This window comes from Diadema antillarum, unplaced genomic scaffold, assembly GCF_040938485.1.
Source record: "Diadema antillarum isolate AM-2024a unplaced genomic scaffold, OU_Dant_1.0 seq00000798_RagTag, whole genome shotgun sequence".
Lineage (NCBI taxonomy): Eukaryota > Metazoa > Echinodermata > Echinoidea > Diadematoida > Diadematidae > Diadema > Diadema antillarum.
The window spans coordinates 4,182,955-4,204,156 of NW_027271682.1; the positions used below are offsets into that span (position 1 = coordinate 4,182,955).

A 21,202-nucleotide genomic window follows, 5' to 3' on the forward strand; every position below is an offset into this window, starting at 1 on the left:
AATGTCAAAGGAAAAGGAATTCACTACAAATTCAAAAGCACAGGCATATTAACTTTTTCATCATTCTCATCAAAACATGGTATTTCTGTCCATACAGTGCTCACTGCTTGATCAGGAGGGGTCACGAGACAAGTTTTTCTCCTGCTTGAGGAGGTCGTAAAAGAAAAAGGACACCTAAGTCTCATAGTTTTGGCAAATGTATTGAGGAAACAAATTATGTTCATTTGATCCACGAAATAATCCTTTTTAGAGTTCATAGTTCAACACCTATGATTTTGTCAATGCAGAGAAATAGGATACACTGCTAACTTCAACGCATTTTGGTTACACTATTCAAGTTACAGTTGTAGCAACATGCACATTATGACACTTTAAACGCATTTGTTCATATCAATTCCTCCTTAATATGTTCGCCTTACACCTGTCCACATACACACATACTACACATATATATGTATACAGAAGGAGAGTATAGGCCACACATGGGGAAAGTGACGGTACATAATCACACTGAAGGTGGGGTGGTAAGTGCATGAGTAGAAGTTACTGTAGGAATCATACCTCCTATAGATATCGGTGGTAGAAGCCGACGACACTCAATATGACCACCAAAGCACTAAGTCCTAGTAACTGCGTTTACGCCAAATGTTTAGACAGTGTAATTGGCAGAATCTGTTGGGTTTGGTAAGAAAGTAACCACTCTGGTAAGGAAATGAAATCCCTAAGCCAAAATATGCCAGGATAAAACGGTTCATGGTTCTGATAAAGAAGAGTTAAACACAGTCAACACATGTACTTCAGTGGGGTTCTAAAAAGCAGTTTCTGATTATCAGGTGAGTGCTGTGTTCAATATTGCACAATACGTAGTCATACCATGGATGGCCTGTAGTCAGGTTCCTTTCATGGGGGGGGGGGGGGGTTGTGTTCAGAGCTTAGTGGGAGCAAATAAGGGGGGGGGGAGAAATTCAAAGCAATTAAAAATCTGTGATATAAAGTTTGATCACAGTTCCTGGATTTGTGATTTGGAGACCTTGTAACCATATCAGCAGTGGTCAAAGTGCCTTTGAGACCCCTCCTCTTCCTCAGCACCATCATCATCCTCATTCCTCACATCATCATCATCATCACCATCATCATCACATCATCGTCATCATCATCATCATCCTCATGTCATCATCATCATCATCATCAACACGTCACCATCACCATCATCACCACCACCATCATCATCATCATCCTCATCGTCATCATCAACACGTCACCATCACCATCATCATCACCACCACCATCATCATAACCATCGTCATCGTCGTCATCATCATCGTCATCATCCTCATCGTCATCATCAACACGTCACCATCACCATCATCACCACCATCATCATCATCATATCATCGTCATCATCATCATCGTCATCATCATCGTTACCATCGTCATCATCTCTTACCTTGATATTGTCATCTGGCTCTAAGGTCTCCAGCTTATTCTTCCAGCCCTGTACTTCCTTTTTCCACTCATGTATTCTGAAATCATCAACATCAATGTACATTACCTACCAAAGCCTACCATTTCATCATAAATACAATATCAAAGTTTTGTAGTACAGACAACTTCATGGCAGAATCTTAACCTATTGAGGAAGAGCTGATTTCGCTACAGCACGCATTTCCCATAGACATCTGCCCGAGAATACTCGGGACTTGTCTCCAACAGGTTAAAGAGTTGTGATAAATAGCTCACACCCTTTAGTAATCACTTGCTTTTTTTTTAAAATATATATTTGCAATGGACAACGAAGAAATGGTACAAAGTAGAAATTGTCAATCATACATCATACATGCATATTTCTGTTTTCCTATCCAAACTTATATAGCAACACAGAAATGTCCGGAGGCAACTGAGGAGAATACAGTTCAGGTCATATTCCAGACATACAAATTGAAGCTAAGTTTAGCCTAAAACTTACATACTGCTGAACTTCAGATTTGTTTGGTACTTTACTTGTGGTGTTGAACCTTTTTGATATGAAAATATCATAGTGCTAGTTACAGGCATGCTATTTACATGGTATTCAGTTCTAAACCATACACATGTTTGTGATTACAGAGTATTATGGAGCCAGTTACAGGCAAGCTATCTATTTCAATGCACTCACAAACAAAGCTATTGTCAGTTAAACCCATAAATATTTAATTGTGATACAAGAGAGCTTTAGAGAATCATGCAATTTCCACTGGTGTACAATAGTCTGAGGATGCCTGTCTTGAGCTTATACAAACCATGCTGAGTAGCTCAAGTCTGCTTGATGTTCTGTTGCAGTTGTTCTCTAGCATTCATACTTCAATGAAATATAAATGTACAGAAGGAAGTGTCTGTGTAAAATGCTTTAAGTATCTACTTGTTATTACTCTCTATTCTTCAAAGTTATGTATGTGCCACAAGTAAACACTTAATAATACAATTCATATTTTGTCTTCACACAGTGTAAACAATGGGTCATGAAAGGGAAAAGGAAAGAGCAAAAAAAAAAACAAATATAAGTATTAAAAAAAAAAATGGGTGGCAATTCAAAAACTAGGTGGTTTAAATCCAGCACATGGCTTATAAGAAATATGGCTACAATTTTTGTATGGCTCTATGTGTCAGGTCCATTTTGCATCTGTCTCAGTCTATGGATCAAATTTTAACCATGAATTGATTCAAACAACTTTATTGTGAATTCAGGCATAGAGCATCAAATATCTGCCACTGAGTCCACTTTCATCGCCACGACAACTCACTTGGACGCACGCTCCTGCTCCTGCGCTTTCTTTGCTCGCAGTTCTTCCTGAACTCTGGTGATCTCCTCCGCCAAATTCCCCAACTCCCTCTGCTTCTTAGTGATGACTGACTCTTGCTTGGAGCAATCACTTGCCTACACATAAAAAGAGGAAAAAGGAAAAAGTGCCAAGGAGGCAGAAAAAGACAAACAAAGAAACATGTCAGCATACTTTCTCACTCTTGACACAGCTCAACAGATTCTACGAAGATAAAATTGCAGGTAAGATAAAAGTACATTTTACACTGTGGGATGAAGCTACATATAAACTGAACACCATGGTTCAAATTCACAAAATTCTTCTGTCAAGATGTTTTCATTGCAACTGATTGACAAATTGCCCTACATCGACGTAAATAAGCACTGAATTGCGTGCTTATTTTTTACGTTGATGTAGGGCAATTTGTCAATCAGTTGCATTGAATACCATGGTGTCTGACACAAACACACTTTAACTTCGTCCAACTCAATGTTTTGAGTTAAAGCAAAAATATGAATACATTGAGAGATGGGGGGGGGGGGGGGGGGGGATTAGTGGTATAAAGCTCTATCCGCAGCTTAGACCTTGATGCATTTCATAACTTTTTTCAATCTTTAACCCGCTGAGGATGGACTGTTTTTGTCATAATGTCACACATTTCTAATAGACACATGCCCGAGTATTCTTGGGACTCATCCTCAACACGGTAATATTTACAAAGATATTCCTTGTCATTTAGCAAATATCTTTCACATACTGTAAAACATGATACATTCGCGGCATTAATTTTTCGCAAATTGGAGCCGGCGGCCTTTTTTGCAGCATGAAATTTTCGCTAACTGCCACTGGCATTCAATGCATATAGTGTAGACAAGAACTTTCGCGTGCATTTTAATTTCGCAAATCTTGGCGCTTGCCAAATTCGCCAAATTGAAATCCACACGAACATTAATCATTTTACAGTATTACGTTCACTTGTGTCATATCAACATGACCATGAAGAATGGACACAGAGAAAAAGCACGTTTGCTTGGAAGTCTCATGAGAATGTTAGGTATTTGTTTCAAACTCCCACCTTATTTAAACAGTGTATTAGATAAATGCTTAACATCAAATAAATACTCAGTCTATACCGAAGATCAATTCAGTATAAAAGGACCTCGCACACATCATGGCGAACGTTTTACATAGCATTCCACAAATATCAATATTTTCTACTGTTTTGTAAAATTGGTTGTCTTTTCTAATTTGTTTGGCCTATAATCATTATTACTTTTGACAATGCTGAGCACACAAAAGGAATCAGTTTTCATTCTCAATGCAAAGTCACACTTTCATTGACAGAAATTTCTTCTCGTAGTGCCTTTCAAACAGCAACAAAAAAGTTATGATTTGAACCCAATCACAATTTTTAAAAAAAACCAAAAAATCTCCAAAGAATACTTTATGAGGTTGTGAACTTACAACAGCTTTTCTCTGGTCCTCTAAGGCGGATAATTTCTTTGACATTCCTTTCAATTTTGCTTCCAGTGGCTGGGCTCGCCGCTCTCTTTCCATCACCAGCTTCTCTAGGCTTTTCTTCTCCTTCTTACATGCCTCAAATATCTGTCGTTTGTCATCGTACAGCTGAAAATAAGAACAGAGTTACAGCATGGAGAAATACACATACACAAATTGTGGCATGAAACTTTCACAAATTGGAGCTGACAGTCTCTTTCGCGGCATGAAACAGTCACAAACTGCCAACCATGAAAAACTGAGTATACTCCATGTGCTAGGATTCAATACATTGTGAAGACAAGAGCTTTCATGAGCATTTTACTTCCATGAAATCTGGACTCCTTGTGGAATTCACAAGTTTCATGTAAGTGAACATTTCTGGTTTCACAGTAGCTGATGGGCAGTGATGATTGCTGAGAAGTAAACGATGCATTCATTCTGTGTGAATATCATGCACACAGGCTACTCAGTAAATCGGAAAAATTCAGGAGCGTTTCTCACACATCACAGATGATGATGCCCACGCCGTCATAATTTGCTGTGTGATTTTCGTTTGTGCGTATCTTTTTTGAATTTCAAGAGTGTCAAAAGAAGGCTATCCCAAAGTACTCTTGATGGCAGCTGATTCTGTACAATATGTACCCACACTTTTCCCCTGTTTAAAGTTTAGTGTTCTTTTTGCAACCCTGAAAATTAGATTCCTTTCATAAGCTGGTATTGTAGAGGTAGGCAATTCAGACCTGTCCTCAAAATAATACAACTGGAAACCTCTCTTTGATGGAGGAGGAATAAATATTATAGAATTCTGGTGAAATATTAAAGTGTAGGACCATAGAAAAATTCCAACCATTATGAAAATGAGGAGTGTGGAATTCTCCAGTGACATGAGGTTAGTTTATAATTTCTTCATTTTTTTATACATAATTTTGAGGTGTATTATTGTAAAGATTGACTACAAGATGCTGGAAGGCATTATTCTTCAACTTTCCAAAATTTTGTTGACATTTGCAAAAGGGATATACGACCTTTAAGCTACTGAGAATCAACTGTGGTAGTGGTTACACAACCTAACCCGTCCCATTCTGCTCCAGATACTTTTCAGAAGTTTTACACCATTTGATACGAAAGACTGAACCAGTATATGAACGAGCGAGATATAAGTCGATGACTTTCTTACCAGCCACGCCTTCTTCTTCTCCATGGTCTCGATTTCCTCCAGAGTTTTCTCGCGTTCCCTGAAGCGCTCCACGTCACGTTCGAACCGGCTGTTTTCCTGCCGCAGCCTCCCCAGGCGGTCCTGCTTGTTCTTCAGCTGCTGCTGCAGCTCCTTCTCATTGCTGTGACGTTCCTTAAGTGTCTGGTGGTCATTGTAGAGATCGGCATCCCCCACCTAGTATGGAATAATTGGATGTCAATATGTGACCATGCATCACAAAATGAACAAAAAGTCGCACACCCTAATTTTGCATGAGGACTGAAAATAAGTGAAATGGGTCAACCTAGCCGATCTTGACTTTTTCATATTTTCTGAAAGAGCCAGTCTTCTTTTACAGTATGCTAAAATTTGGGATCATAAAACGGGCGGAAAAGTGTCTTTTTTAGCAGTTTATCTCGAACATTTTTGCTAGAATAGTGTGATTAGGTGTCTCTTTAGAGTCCCTTTTTCATTTCTGAAAAACCTTGTACACACTCTTCACTTTCAACTCTAATAACTTTTCAAAGGATAGTGCTACTGCTTTGAAAGTTGGTGTTAATTATGGACGGAATGTGTTAATGAGGCATCTTTAATTTCAGGTTTAATCTGATAATCCCTTCATTGTTGTTACTCGGTGGTTTACTTCCTGTTTTTTGTCCCATTCATCGCACAGCCAGCACGGTTTGGTAAAGATTGCGCTTGAATAGACACTGTACTTCAGAGCCTCTTTTCTCAGTTTACACTTTTCCTGAGTTTGTGCTTTCTTTCCAATACTTAGATAGGTTAGGAGAGTCCATTTGATTTGAGTTATACATCATTTTAAAGCTTAAAGTCTGCTCTTTCAGAATATGGTCTTAACTAAAAGTTCATGTCTGGCGACTTTTGTTTGTTTTATGGTGCAGGGTCACATATATAAATATATATTTTTCTTTCACACATACCAATATAAAATATCTATATACGTATCCGGACAATTACACCCCGGCTAAATACTGGCTAATGGTAAGGTTAGAGTAAAAATTAGGGTTAGATTTAGGGTTACAATTAGGTTCAGGATTAGGATTAGGATTAGGGCCACTGGGAGGGTCCGGGGTAATTGCCCAGGGGGTAATTGCCCTACACCCATCTATATATACGCCTTTGTATATTCTTTTTTCTTTTCTTTTGGGGAGGAAGGGGAGGTTTTGGAATGCAGTCATCTTCAATAGTCACCCAGCGTTTGGTACACCATTACCTGAATGTTGACATTTATTACCCTGCAATTTCTGTTTTTGTTCAACCTGTGACCTTTGACATCTTACCCCACACCATTTACGTAACTCATTCTTGTATGGTCAAATACTATTAGTTACCCCCTGCTTGTTTAAGAAATACGGGCAAATATCTACAGTCTGGTGCCATATTCCACGAAGCCGGAGGCCGAATGGAATATGGCACCAGACCGTAGATATTTCCCGTATTTCGTAAGAACAAGCAGGGGGTAATGATTTTATCTTTTAGTGTAAGTGCTAACCTTCTTCTCGCTGATTTCCCCTCGTGAATGATGTTGAAATCGCCGGCTGTCAGCCATGACCATGTTGACTTCGGCCTACGTCTCGCGAGCTGATTATTGTATGCGCGCATTATTGTACGTACAAGCCATAAGTGCAGTAGCCAGATATCCAGATATCTAGACATAAAGGCAAAGACAGCTCGTCTAGCTAGCTCAGGCAAAGATGCACATCACCTGAGACGCGCTGTCTTTGAAGTTGCTGTTGTTGTCGTTTATCAAGCGTCTAGTGGTCTCAGGTTATGTGCATAATACGCCTGAGGACCGCGCGCTGTCCATTTGTTTTGTACAGGATTAGCGCGCACTTTCCTATAAGCGTCTTTGGTACACGCGCAGCTAGCTGTGTAATATCATGACGTCATATCACGGAATACGGAATATATTCAGTGGTGGATTTAGCGCATGCGCACAATATGACCTTATCACGGAATACGGGATATATTCAGTGGTTGATTGACCAATGAGATTACAGAATTCAGGATCACTAAAAGATAAAAAGTGTTATTACGACATTTTAATTCATTTCAATCCATGAAATACATCTGTTCTTTACACCCGTTGAGGACAGGCTGAATTTCGCTGCAACGCACATTTCCCATAGACACTTACCCGAGTATACTCTGGATTCGTCCTCAATGGGTTAAGGCACAGAAACAAGACTTGCACTCTGATCACAAGCCTGCTCCTACCCAAATGTCAGTATAAGACAATGCTATTACATGTGAATAGGTAAAACCAGTAACATACTCACTGCTTGTTCCGTTTTTTCCAGCAGTTCTATGTGGTTCATCTGCGCAAACTCTGATACCTTCTCCTGTGACGGGAATGAATTGAAAAAGTAATCAGTCAATAACATATAATCAAAGTCTCAGTTGAAGACTACAATGCATGCATGATCCTAACTACAAATCAGATCTGGCAAAAATGGTTCATCGAAATTGTCTCATGTTTCTTGGACGACTGATTTTTAAAGGTAGTGGCAGCATCCTCGCACTTTGCCAAAAGAGAATCTAAAAAAGCCAACTCATAGCATCTCTTCCAACGATTGGTTTTGGATTCATTTCTGCCTGTAAAGCTGAAGCAGCGCAGAGGGGAGCAGGCTTTAATGGTTTTCCCCATGAACATACCACCCATACCCTGAGGATGTATATTTATGGAAGTTCTGCTGTGTATCAAGTCATTGCAGGGGCTATGAGAAAACTGTCACATTTTGAGCGGGCAGAAAATATAAATTTACCAGTGCCAGAAGACATAAGCTCCAAAATTCGGATAATGAACAGTGGACAAAACACCCAAGAAAGTAAAGTCATGCTTACCATTATACAAAGTGATGTGCCATGGTGGAAACCCCCCATGTGCCACATTATTCTGAGACACCAACGTAGTCATGCGTTGAGAAAACATTCTATTTTTCAAATCTATATGGCCATTTTTACAATCAGTGGTGTAAAACACGGTTTTGGCACTAATTGGTGTATAACTTTCTTATACACTGACAGATATGCATTATTTTTTCTCATAAACTTACCACCCACAGTGTCTACCTTGGGTACCTTAATGAACTTTCCTCTCTTTTTCTTTCAGATGTGGCATGCACTTACATGCTTGAAATCCAACACTTTTGGTGCATGCACTCTGACATGGTTTTTTTGTCAGACCTAGCATATTAAATTGTTCATTCCTTTTCATTATTTTTGTTGTTGTGGTGATAGACAGGTATCCAACATTAAGAACTATTATGTTTACCAGGTTCTGCTTTCTCTTCTTTAAAGACTGAAATTGTCTAAACTTTATGTTTCGGAGGTGACATTTTCCGTTAACAATTAACCCCTCTTTTGAGTTAGCTCTTGCTCACAATTATAAAATTCAACTTTGCTAATTTCCATCAAAACAGAATAGTAATCAATCTGACTTAACTTCGATCTAAAGATTATTTGATTCAAATAGCTTATCATTTTTTGGTGAGTGTTTATAAATTTATGCAACTTTTCCGTTAACTTTTCTGTCACCTCCGAGACAACAGATTTATGTATTTGATTGTTTTATTCTTGACATCAGTTATACATTACATTTACAAAAATGTAACATATCCCCTCACATTATCTCTGAAGGAAGGTAGTAGAAATATAGCCTGTTGTTTTCATTTCGGAGCAATTTACAATTTTCCGTTAACACTTGTCACCTCCGAAACAATCGTCACCTCCGAAACAACAAGCGTATTATATTTGATAATTTCTCGAAGACAAAGCAATTTTGTTTGATTCTGTCCAATTGACAGGAATCTCTTTTGGATGAAAATAGTAATATGGGAACAGGAAGTGAGAATTTTCTAGAGATTAATAAAAAATCTAATAAAAACTAAGAATTACTGTTTCGGAGGTGACAAAACACTGTTAACAAGAGTTTTTGCTCATTTCTATTGAAGAGAAACCATATCATGTACACCAATGGTTTCATTAATTTTAGTAACATAAGTCTCCAAGTGGAGAAATCAACTAACACACTCTCACTTCTATTTTTATTACTATACTGTACGTTTTAGGGCAAATTTACATTTTTTCACTTTTTTAACAAAGAGAATGCACAAAATACACCCATCTGTTGTATATATAATATTGTAATCAAGATCAATTCTCCTGCTTTAGTTAAGTAAACATATAGATGCTTTCATCTTAGAAGCTTGATTTCCAATTTAGGCAATTTAGTTGTGAAGATTTACCAATCACAGCTTTCCATGTAGGTTGCTTTTTCTTGTGTTTCGGAGGTGACATTGTTTGTTAACACCGTATTGTTATGTGATAGTGAAAGGCAAGACTTCAGTTCCTTTTCACTATCTATTAACATTTTCAAATACATTTAATATCTACAAAATCATCACAATAGAAGTGACTTTTGTATACCTAGCTTGCACCAGAATTCCCTTGATACCAAAGTGATACATGTGGCAGTTCATGCATGCCCTAGTCCACAATCTTAAAAAAAAATCATAAAATAATCAAACTCCACAAAAAGGCCACATGCCTATAGCTGGTGCACAACTTGTTCTTGAATTCTTAGTTGTTGTTTTTCCATGTACAACGTGGTAATCATAAACAAAATTATGTGATTTTTTTTTTTAATAGGACAATAATTATTACATTTTCCAAGTTGAACCAACTGTTTATGACATTTTAAATTATTGACATTTTTTAAGATTATTGAAGTTATCTGACAACTAAAGTGAACAGAGGAACAAGTCCCCAGGACTGGAAAGGGAAAGATCCAAAAACAAGATTTGTAGTTCTATCTAAATATAATTTTGATGACGTGTTTACCTTGTTTTGTTATTATGTTTTATCTTAGAATTTTGCTATAAGTCCTGGAATTTCAAGGAAAAGAAAATGGTTTCTTAGAGGACAAGTCCACCTTCATATACACGTGGATTGAGTGAATGCAACAACATTAGTAGAACACATCATTGAAAATTTGGGAAATTGGACAATCCATTCAAAAGTTATGGGGTTTTTTAAAGTATCTATGCAATCACTGCTGAATGAGATGACTACGACAGTGTATGATGTCACATGCATACAACGATATAAAGAAAATATAAGTGAATTTCACAAAACTTTACTTTTTGAAAAAAAGTGCACATTTCTTCAACTTGCTACTGATGTATGTTAGGGTAATATTATTCACCCTGCCTTCCAAAAGAGAGAAGTCAAGTGTTCTTTTGTTATGCAAGAAAAGTGAAAATATGTTGAATTTTCTTGATACTTTCTCTATATCCTTGTACACGTGTGACATCACAAGCTATAGAAGTCTTCTCATTCAGCTTTGACTGAGCAGAAACTTCAAAAATTCATAACTCTGGAACGGATTGTCTTATTTTCCTCAAACTCTCACTGATGTGTTTTACTGATATTGCTGTATTTACTCAACCCTCGTGTCTATTGAGGTGAACTTGTCCTTTTTTTGGTCCCTTATAGGGTTATTTGAGACCAGTTTGTGTCCGGGACCTTCTGTGAAGTTGATGGGTAAAATTTCTCAACAAAAAAAAATTTCCCCATAAGTTAACACAAAAGCATTATGCTGCTCTCTTCAGCTGGGAAACACAAACTGTTGTCTTAACCAAACTGTAAAAACTTGCTAAAGATTAGTATGAATTACAATCTAAAACAAAATATGAGCTGGTATCCACTATCATGAAAGAGAATAACTAAACAAAATAACAAGAACTGAAAGAAAGAGCTTATATTTGAAAATTAAAGCCATGAGGAAAGACATGAATGTTCACAATATATTAGTTACATTGTAACACCTGAGAAGTTGGGTTGTCTCTGTGTTGTGTCTCCTCCAAAACAATAAAATGATTTTTTCTTATCCTATACTTTTTACTCTCAAAAGTGACTAATATATATGATTTGCTGGTAATTTTCAAGCAATTCAGAAAGATACATAAAATATATTTTAGTAATGTCAACAGTTTAAATGAATCTGGTATATATAAAATTTATCCCAGATGAACCAAACACCTTTCATCAGTATCATAACATTTGTATGGTGGCTATCAAGAATGATGAAGAATTCATGAACATCCTTGAATTAATCTATTTATAATACTATGTGCAAACAAAAACATAATACAAGTCAAATAAGAATTTTTGCTTTTGGCATTCATAACCTATGTCCCCATCAAAAAATTGCAATGGTACCCTCTGCAACAATAACTTTGAAGATAGTGAATCAATCTAAAATACAATTTGAGGGATTGAAACTATAACTCATTGCCCACACCTTACAGAAAACCCCATTCAATTTGCTTCAGAGGTCAAAGAGAAATGAGGATTTTTTGTAGAGCATGTCAGGAATCCCTTCCCTCCAAGTTCTGTATATTGTGTTTGCAGTTCCAAGAGCATCCAAGTGCTAACTTGCAAGAATCAGACTCCTGACATCCTTTATAACAATCCACATTTCTTTGAGACCACTTAACCAAATTGACTGGGGCTTTCTGCAAAATAGAGCTAAGATGTTATAATTTAAGACCCCAAAGTAGATCTTAGCTGATTTAATCATATTGGGTGCTATCAATGCAAAAGTCTAATTGTATTTTTTTTTTTTTTTTTTTTTGGGGGGGGGGGGGGGGACATACTATATGAATACTTGAACACAATGTTAACATTGAATGTCACCTCCGAAACAAAGTTATTCTTCCCTGGTGTTGTGGAATAAAATGTTCTGAGAGCAAAGAAACATTACTAAAATGATCTTACACCCTCATTTCAATTTAAGGTAGAAAATAGAATGCCAATTTTCTTCAGGTTACAATATCTAGCTTATGTCTGTCATATTCTTACTGTAAATGAATATTTCAACACAATGTTAACATTGAATGTCACCTCCGAAACGAAGTGATTCTTCCCTGGTGTTGTGGAATAAAATGTTCTGAGAGCAAAGAAACATTACTAAAATGATCTCACACCCTCATCTCAATTTAAGGTAGAAAATGGAATGCCATGTTTCTTCAGATCACAATATTTAGCTTACATCCTTTGTCCAAATGGAAGGCAAACTACCGGTGCCCATGCTAATTAATGTAGTGTAAAAAAACACTTGTTCTGTGTGGTTTATCTGCTTGAAACAGGAGTAAATTTCTTGTTCTTGAGCTATAATTATTAAAAACATTGATAAAAAGAAGAAGTTTTGTGTTATTGTCACTTATTCTCAAAAAAACTGAGTGTTAATATTAATGTCACCTCCGAAACATTCTATTATGTTAACTGTCACCTCCGAAACATCCATGTGTGAAAAATCCAAGATTTAAAGAAATGATTTGAATTTCATTTAACCTACATAGGAAGGTAGCCCTTCTTAAAGACTTGTTATAGTATAGAGTTTGACCTGGCTTGCCCTCCAATAAATAGTTAAAATCTTAAAAATTGCATGTCAATTGGTATTTTCACCAAAAATTTATAAATCTCATGTATTTTTTTTTAATTCACTTTATATTCAACCCCCAATTAGTTTTGATTCACAAACTATATATTGTTGTTAACCATATAAACTTTGCATGGTGAAGTTTGACTACAGAGTTTTGTCATTATGGTGCAATTCATGAAAACAAAATTTTGCTTAAATTTACTTCAGGTGCCAGGGTTTTCCTTAAATTACACCAATAACTCTTCAGCTTTAAGGTCTGAAATGTTATTTTTTCAAAAATTTGAATACTTTCCAACAGGAATCAAACAGAATAATGAAAAAATATTTTGTTTGAAATTTTGACCCTCTGAGTACAAAAGTTACACCACTGATCGTAAAAAAGGCCATATAACTTTTATAGATTTATGTTAAATTGTAGATGAAGTATTAAAGCAAAGTTGTAAAGAAAATGCCAAGCTTTGCATTGATGTTAATTCTATGACAAAGCTATAATTGCTTTTCCTTCAAATGTCCAGTAGCTACGGTTACTGTAAACGTATAACAATTGCACACAAAGCAGCTGACAGAAACTTAGAATTTGCACGCAAATCCAGTATGAAATACTGCTCGTTAGTCAATCACCACATAAAAAGCAAGCTATAGACGAGAGGAAGGGAACTGCGAAAAACGCTTCTATTGTACTGTGGCATTTGGCAATTTTTCGATCAGTTTGGGCGGGTTTGTGCGTTTGAGCGGAATATGCGAAGTTAGCACGCCATCGACTGAGTCGGAGGTGCGAACATGGCTCATAAAGAGGTAAATTCATTCAAAATCATCAATGATCAAGCTTGAGTTCTTCTCTACTCGAGAAGAAGCAATGCAGGGGAGCTAGCCTAAACAGTTTGCCCCATCAGCCCACCGCCAACATCCTGTGGGAGACATTCACGAAGTTCTGCTGGGTGTTACACTCACAAGTCCACTGCACAGGACTAGCAAACGATGCACTACCTACGATACAAGTATTTACCTGAGGCAGGAACTGACACAGATTCCCAATCTGGATGTTCATCTCTGTTGCGAACACTGTCACTTGTTTGCCCGTCATCCCCAAGTTATTCATGAGAAAGTGTGACTGGTTGCCCTGACGATTGATCGTCCGTCGGAGCACAAAGTTTCTGCCGTCTGGGTTATACAGTTCCAGTTCGATCACCGCCTTGTTTGTGCCCCACCTCACATACTCTCCAATCTGCGGGGAAATACATCCACACTGTTGAGCAGGAACACCAGCTATTACATTTCATTGACTGTATGGTGCTCTATCATCTTTGAGCATGTACTACCTGTTACCTAAGACCATAAATTGGAGAACTTGGTGTTATTCAGTGGGTCCGTGTAGCACTGACTTAAAGGGACTGTACAGTACTGGTTGAGGTAGGGATTCATGTTTTGAACATTCCTAAGTGAGATAATGAAAAGCCTCTTATGAAATATGAAAGAGCATGTAATTTTAAGAAGGATTCAACGTTTATTTGATGAAAATTGGTTTTCAAATGGCTGAGATATCCAAAAAAGTGCTAATAATAAAAGGCGACATGCCCCAACTTTATTAGGATCTCTTTGTTTCACCTTGTTTTTGGATATCTCAGCCATTTCAAAACCGATTTTCATCGAATAAATGTTTGATACCCCTTAGAACTGCATGCTCTTTGATATCTCACAGAGTGGTTTCTGAATATCTCGCAAAAATGTTAAAAGCTAAATCTACACCTCGACCAGAACTGTACACACCCTTTAAATGTACCAGCAATACATGTACATGTCAGTGTAATTTTAATAACGTGGACTACAAATTTAACATTAAAGGGGATGGCTAGTAACCGATCAGTGGGAATCAGTGGGAATGCTGAGGGATGATTGTTCCAATACTTGTGGGATTCGTTTAAGAGTACATTATATATCAACTGTTGTGTGAAAATATTTGCTTTAGAACGGTCTCATATTCAAGTAATGTGCAGATTAATGCCCCGTCACTGACCAGGCACGCTAACCTGGAAACATTAAACTGCACATTACTTGAATATGAGACCATTCTGAAGCAAATAATTTTCACACAACAATAGATATATAATGTACTCTTAAATGAATCCCACAAGGATTGGATCAATCATCCTCCAGCATTCCTACTGATTCCCACTGATCAGTTACTAGCCATCCCCTTTAAATGCTTCTGTTGCTCTCAATGTGAAGCATGTGCTGCTACTGTATGTTGCCCATCAAGTCATCATAATCATCATTATAACAAACATTTCAACATTCCAAGCTTTCGTAAAATACAAAATAGTGATGCAAGATATATAGTGTTATCAAGATGAAGAACAGTGAAAGCAATTAAAATTTTGTGACTGTCAACTACATGACACCAGGTGTGGTATCTTTTTTGCCACCCAAGGTTCAGTTTCAAAGCACCAACGAACTATACATGACACATCACATTCTTGATTGTCAGTGTGAGAGGCTGTTTACTGATATTTCTTCCTGAGCTTTCACCACTCACGTCTTTGGCTCTGGCAAGGAGGTTGGTGCTGCCGTTCAAGGCCAAGCACAGGGCACACACAATGGTTGACTTGCCAGTCGTATTTGGGCCCATTATCATGTTGAGATGTGGTCCTGGATACACCTCACAAGAGTCATATGTCCTGGAAAACAAACAAACAAACAAACAAACAAACATATGCAATCAAAAAGTAATCTTAAACCATCATGCTGTCTGGCAGTAGAATGAAGGCCCTGTTGACATGCTGGCTGGCTACTATACCATTGTAGGCTGCAAGCAAACGTCTAACAATCCCCCACGGGAGAAGTGCCACACTATTCCCACTCCTCACAGTCTAGAACTAGCAGCACTACAGTATGTACAGATGACAGCTTATCCCAACAATATTTGTCATAGTAGTATATGGCTGGCTAATCAGCAGATGATGCGCAAATGCCTATATACATACTGTATGTACATGTATACAGGGCATATTAAGCAACTAACGACGTAGAGAATAAAATAGATTTTATGCGATTTCTGCATGAATCTGGAAATACGGCAATAGTGTCATAAAGGATGGCCATGCCCATATGGTTGTTTGCATTGGCATAGTTGAGAAGCTGAAACATGGGACAAAAAATTGTAAATTCCTATAATCTATAAAAAAACAAAAAACAAAAGAAAAGCAAAAAAATTAAGTGTCATTGTCAGGCCGGGACTGTGTCTGCCCCCTAAATCCCTCGATTGCGAAAAATTTCAGCCATTCAGAGACACATCATTGTAATCAAGGAATAATAGATCTGCTACAAATTTGTACAGTAGATGAGAAGATATGGCTTAAATACATCATCATGTTCTCTGTGATACATTGTACAGGAGTATGTGCAGTGCAAAATCTTACTGCCTTTGTGGCGGATCCAGAGGGGGGCGCAATTGGTGCACGCCCCCTTTATTTTTCATTAAAAACAAAAGAAATAAAAAGAAACTACAAATGTCGCTATGGCGACTGATGCCTCCGCCATAATGCATGATTCTCCAATAGGTGTATAGGACAATGTCTTCAAAATGTGTGATGACAGTTTCACATAACTGGCAAAATATTGAAATGACAGGTTTGTCAGAAATATCTTGAATGTTCACTTTCCTTGAACTAGGTTTACTATAATTGTCTATGAAAGAGTTCAGGTACATGTATTTGGGGAATTGAGGATTTTTACTTAACTTCTGACTGACCCTTTTATAAGTTTATGCATTGAGTAATTTTAAAGGTATGAAGAAAGCGTGTTATTCAACAATGCAAAATAGATTTTTTTTTGCATTAAAACCTTGCTTTGACCCTTAACCTTTGACCTTTGACCTTCTGGCAGGAAATTTCCAAGACAATCTCCATTAGGTAATACATGTACATATTGTATATTGAATTTTAAAAATAATAATGCAAGCATTGCATATGTATACTAGTATATGAGGGAAATAGTAAAATATTGAGGAGTTGACCTTGACCTTTGACCCCTGACTATTGACCCACGACCCCTATATTCCCTAGATAATCCCTGCCAGTCAGTATGCGTATGTACCAAGTTCCATGAAGATACATTGAACCATTTGCGAGAAGTGAAATTGTAACATTTTCACCTAACCTTTACCTTTTCACCTTTGACCCTATGACATGAAACTCTCTCTGGAGAATCTTTATGCAGTAGTACATGTCTACATGAAGTTTCAAGAAAATACCTTTGGGCATTGCATGGATATGGGGGAAATAGCAACATTTTAGCATTTGACCTTGACACCTTGACCTTTTGACCTTTTGACCTTTGACCTCTTGCCGATGTCAGTTAGATTACTCAACTAATTGCCCCATCATACATCATCCTTAGACCAAGTTTGGGGAAAGCTGCTCCATCCAGTTTTTAGTTACACTGTATCACACAGATAAATTTTAGGATTTGACCTTGATCTTTGACCTTTGACCTCTGTCCGATTTCACTCAAAAATCAATCAAGTAACTGTCCCACCATACATTATCCTCGGACAAAGTTTGGCGAAATTTGCATGATCCAGTCTTGAGTTATCGCGTAAACAGATACAATTTCATGATTTGACCTTGACCTTTGACCTTTGACCTTGGGTCGATTCCACCCAAAATCTAATCAAGTAATTGCCCTATCATACTTTATACTTGGACCAAGTTTGGTAAAATTCCAGTCAATATTACTCAAGTTATCGCGTAAACAAATGCGGACGGACGTACGGACGTACGTACGGACGGACGGACAACCCGAAACATAATGCCTCCGGCACCACTTCGTGGCGGAGGCATAAAAAATGAACTGAAACTCGGAAGTGGCACCAGAAATATTAGTTGTGCCCCCCTTTACAGAATTCCTGGATCCGCCCCTGCTTATATTACCTCGCTTGATTACATGTACTTACATAAAGTTTTCCATCTTGATTCTGATGATCGATCCCTTTATGAACCCTTTCATGTCGTCTTGCCTGCCACGAGCTAGAGCAGCAGCTTTCTTCCGGTTTAATAGCGCCTGCTGTGACATCTTGGAGCTCTACTCTCTGTTGTGCCCTTGTTTGACAGACTCTCACTGACGTCTCAGAACATTGGATTGATGCAGCAGAGAATCAGATCTGGTAGACAGGTTTCTGGAGATCTTGATATAGAAGCCACCAAGGAAAACAGAATGAGCTTTTTGACTCACTTATCTCATAATTTATATGACAGGCACGGACCCTCTCCATCAAGTTGCAGCTTTGTTTGGCTACGTGGTTAATGTAGGATAATACAACCACATGTGCATGTACATCTATGATAATAACGAGTGTCAGCAACACTTGAGGAGTTGTAGAGGTGGTATTCTGCCAACAGTGTATCATTATCATAAACTGTATCACTATTGTGGGCACCGTTCTAATGCCAGAAGTAAGGTCATTTCACTACCAGTTTACCAGATCTAGATCTTACAGTCAGTGCATTGCAGCACAAAAATGGCTTGTATCTACTATAGTTGTATGCAATCAAACCTAGCAATCAATGTGCATACGTAATGAGCATATGAGCCGAGCGAAATGCATTAAAATGGCTTCCTCTTAAAATCATATCTTGCTATTATTTTACATGAATACATTAAATTGAAGAGAACGAACTGCTCTTTCAATTAAATCAAAACACAAAATTAACTATCTTAGACTCCATTGCTTTATGAGATGTTACTAGGCAACATTGACTAACACTTCCATTTTTCACCTTTTTTTTTTAAATCAAGTGAATGCTGAAAAGGAATGCATTTCAAATATCTAACAAGTAGGAACCTCAAATACCTTTGCATTTTTAGAAAGTATAGACATTATTCTTTGTACGATGTCAAGATCAAGTTATTCAGTATAAATTCAAACGAGTCAGGTTCATGGTTTAAAAAAATAGTACACAAATAATGAATATGTTCATACATGTACAGGTACATGTAAGTGCAATAGACAGGTGAGGTGAAAGATGAAATTGAGTTGAATGGATCAATAATTTCATCTTTCACTCAATGACATATTCCGTCCATTACACAAACAAAAAAACATTAGGGCCTATTTGTTTTATAACCACCAAAATATAGGTCCTGGTCATTTGATGTTTTATGAATCTACATTGTACAAAGAATGTGTGAGATCTGAGATCAAGAGAAAGCAGAGCGCTACAGACGAGGTTCAATGACTTCAATGATACATTGCCTGTGGGGCAAAAGCACATCACGTGTGTATTAAGAGTGCATACACGTAGCTCTAAAACGTGGTACCATATGCGTACCGCATACCAGCCTGCCTATCATGGGACGTGATATGTAACACTTGCCCGCTTGTCACGCGTATGGGAGCTCCCATACGCAGTTTTGCCCCTCAGCATGGCTTCATTTATGTCATTGGAGCCTCGTCTATACGCCAGGGCGCTGTCCGTCAATATGCTTGATCACATTGATCCCATGCACACTGGCCCACTACAATTACAAATGCAAACATTTCACCTACAAGGTGTACATACTGTAAAAGTGGATATTTTTCGCGCTCGGCCGGGTAAGATGGATTTCGACATTTTCGTGTGTTTTTAATTCTGTGGAATCAGGACATGACCTACTGGAACATAATTATGGCAAGCAAAATTATTTGCATGTTTTAATTTTTGCTCTAGCGTTAGCGTCTGGTTCCACTTTTACCACTTTTACAGTACCAATAATAGTGTGCCAGGCTCTCAGTGTGTGTGCAAATGGAGCAAATCGCATGGATCCAAGATAGCAATTAGCATGGTACAATCACAATGTACAAGACTAGCGTTAGTAACATTGTTACACTTACAGTGGTCACACGTTGCGTCGTTGGTAAACTGATGGAGAACATACAACAATGGTTTAGGCTGTAGCAGCACGTACCCCGTTAGTCTGACTATAAGTCACCGGCCGAGAGAGGGAGCTATCTCAATCGGTATTATATAATCATGTTACTCTCTCCGGACGCTCCCCGATGGCAAAAAAAGAATCAAAAGAGCTAATTTTTGCTGACCAGTCCTTTGACCACGGTTATGTAAAAAGGTACACGTAGGCTTATCCCATAATACCTGCCACGTAGCCCCCTTTCCCTAACATTAACCGTGGACGTAGCTTTTTCTCTCACTCTGGCTCCTCAACCTCCAAAGGAGATGGACATAGACCATTGCTCTCCTGCGTCCGATACAAAAGGGAGATATAATATTATACTTTCCAGAGTCAAGTCCATCCCGTATTGAGTCAGTTTTACATTGTACTATAATTCTTGGAGTTCATACAATACACCACATCGGTGAGGTGCATGTTTCCAGCAACATTAATTCTAAATAGTTGTGGAACAATTACTACGAAGATGAGATGCCTTCCTGTCATATTCGCGGACGCTGCATGAGGCTTGCGTCAAAGCTCATCATCTCGCATCTCCTCCCATCGACAACCCCGTCGTCAATGACTAAGGATGAACTTCATCTATGTCCAGCTCACCACGAATTAGCGTAAATTTATTGTGAATCTCCAAGTGGGATCGCATCCTTAACAATCGATGTCAACGCTATTGATGTGAGTGCCGGGCGACGACGAGGCGGCGAACACCGGTCCCGTTCCAGACAGTGCGTGTACACGTCAGCATCTCGACCCGGAGTTCATCGTGGCAGTGCGCACTGCAGTTCGCGATCGCGATTGAGGTCCCCTTTGGAGAGTGACGTGGCCGCTATTTTACCCTGGAAGCGACTTGGGACTCTGTTCGGACTGTCGCGGTGGTTCGTAACTTATGCACCCTTTTATATGTATTACCGCTCCTAATAATTATAACCACATGTATGTCCCCTCAATTTCAAGACCTCCTTTTAAACGTTTTGACCAAATATAATTTGGTGTGATTGCTCATGGAGAGTCGTAAATAACCAATACCCTGATTGATTCATATTCTGGGGGAAATACCCTATAATTATCACCTGCGTGTGATATAATGATGTACACGACAATAAAGCGTGTATAGTATTGAAACTTAAATATTCTGTTGTCAACGCCCGTTATTACAATTAGTAAATCGAGTCGAATCACAACTCAAGACGTTGGAATATGGCTGTATGATGAGAGTATGTTTGGTGTGTAGTTTGTTACACAACAAAAATAATATCTTGCCACATTAACACGCCCCGAGGCCTACCTTCCAACAAAGTGGTG

General features: G+C 38.1%; 1 protein-coding gene across 1 annotated transcript in view; it reads right to left on the reverse strand.

Moving 5' to 3' along the window:
- The window catches only part of LOC139739357 (structural maintenance of chromosomes protein 5-like), a 55,836-nt gene that overhangs the window by 29,935 nt on the left and 4,699 nt on the right, over positions 1–21,202 (reverse strand). The window contains exons 2-9 of the mRNA XM_071649977.1: positions 17,913–18,142; positions 15,495–15,636; positions 13,968–14,186; positions 7,794–7,856; positions 5,476–5,688; positions 4,263–4,424; positions 2,781–2,914; positions 1,448–1,523 (exon numbers count right to left, since the gene is read on the reverse strand). Of these exons, the coding sequence (XP_071506078.1) occupies positions 1,448–1,523; positions 2,781–2,914; positions 4,263–4,424; positions 5,476–5,688; positions 7,794–7,856; positions 13,968–14,186; positions 15,495–15,636; positions 17,913–18,031 (1,128 nt within the window). The 5' untranslated portion in view covers positions 18,032–18,142. The remainder of the gene's footprint in view (positions 1–1,447; positions 1,524–2,780; positions 2,915–4,262; positions 4,425–5,475; positions 5,689–7,793; positions 7,857–13,967; positions 14,187–15,494; positions 15,637–17,912; positions 18,143–21,202) is intronic.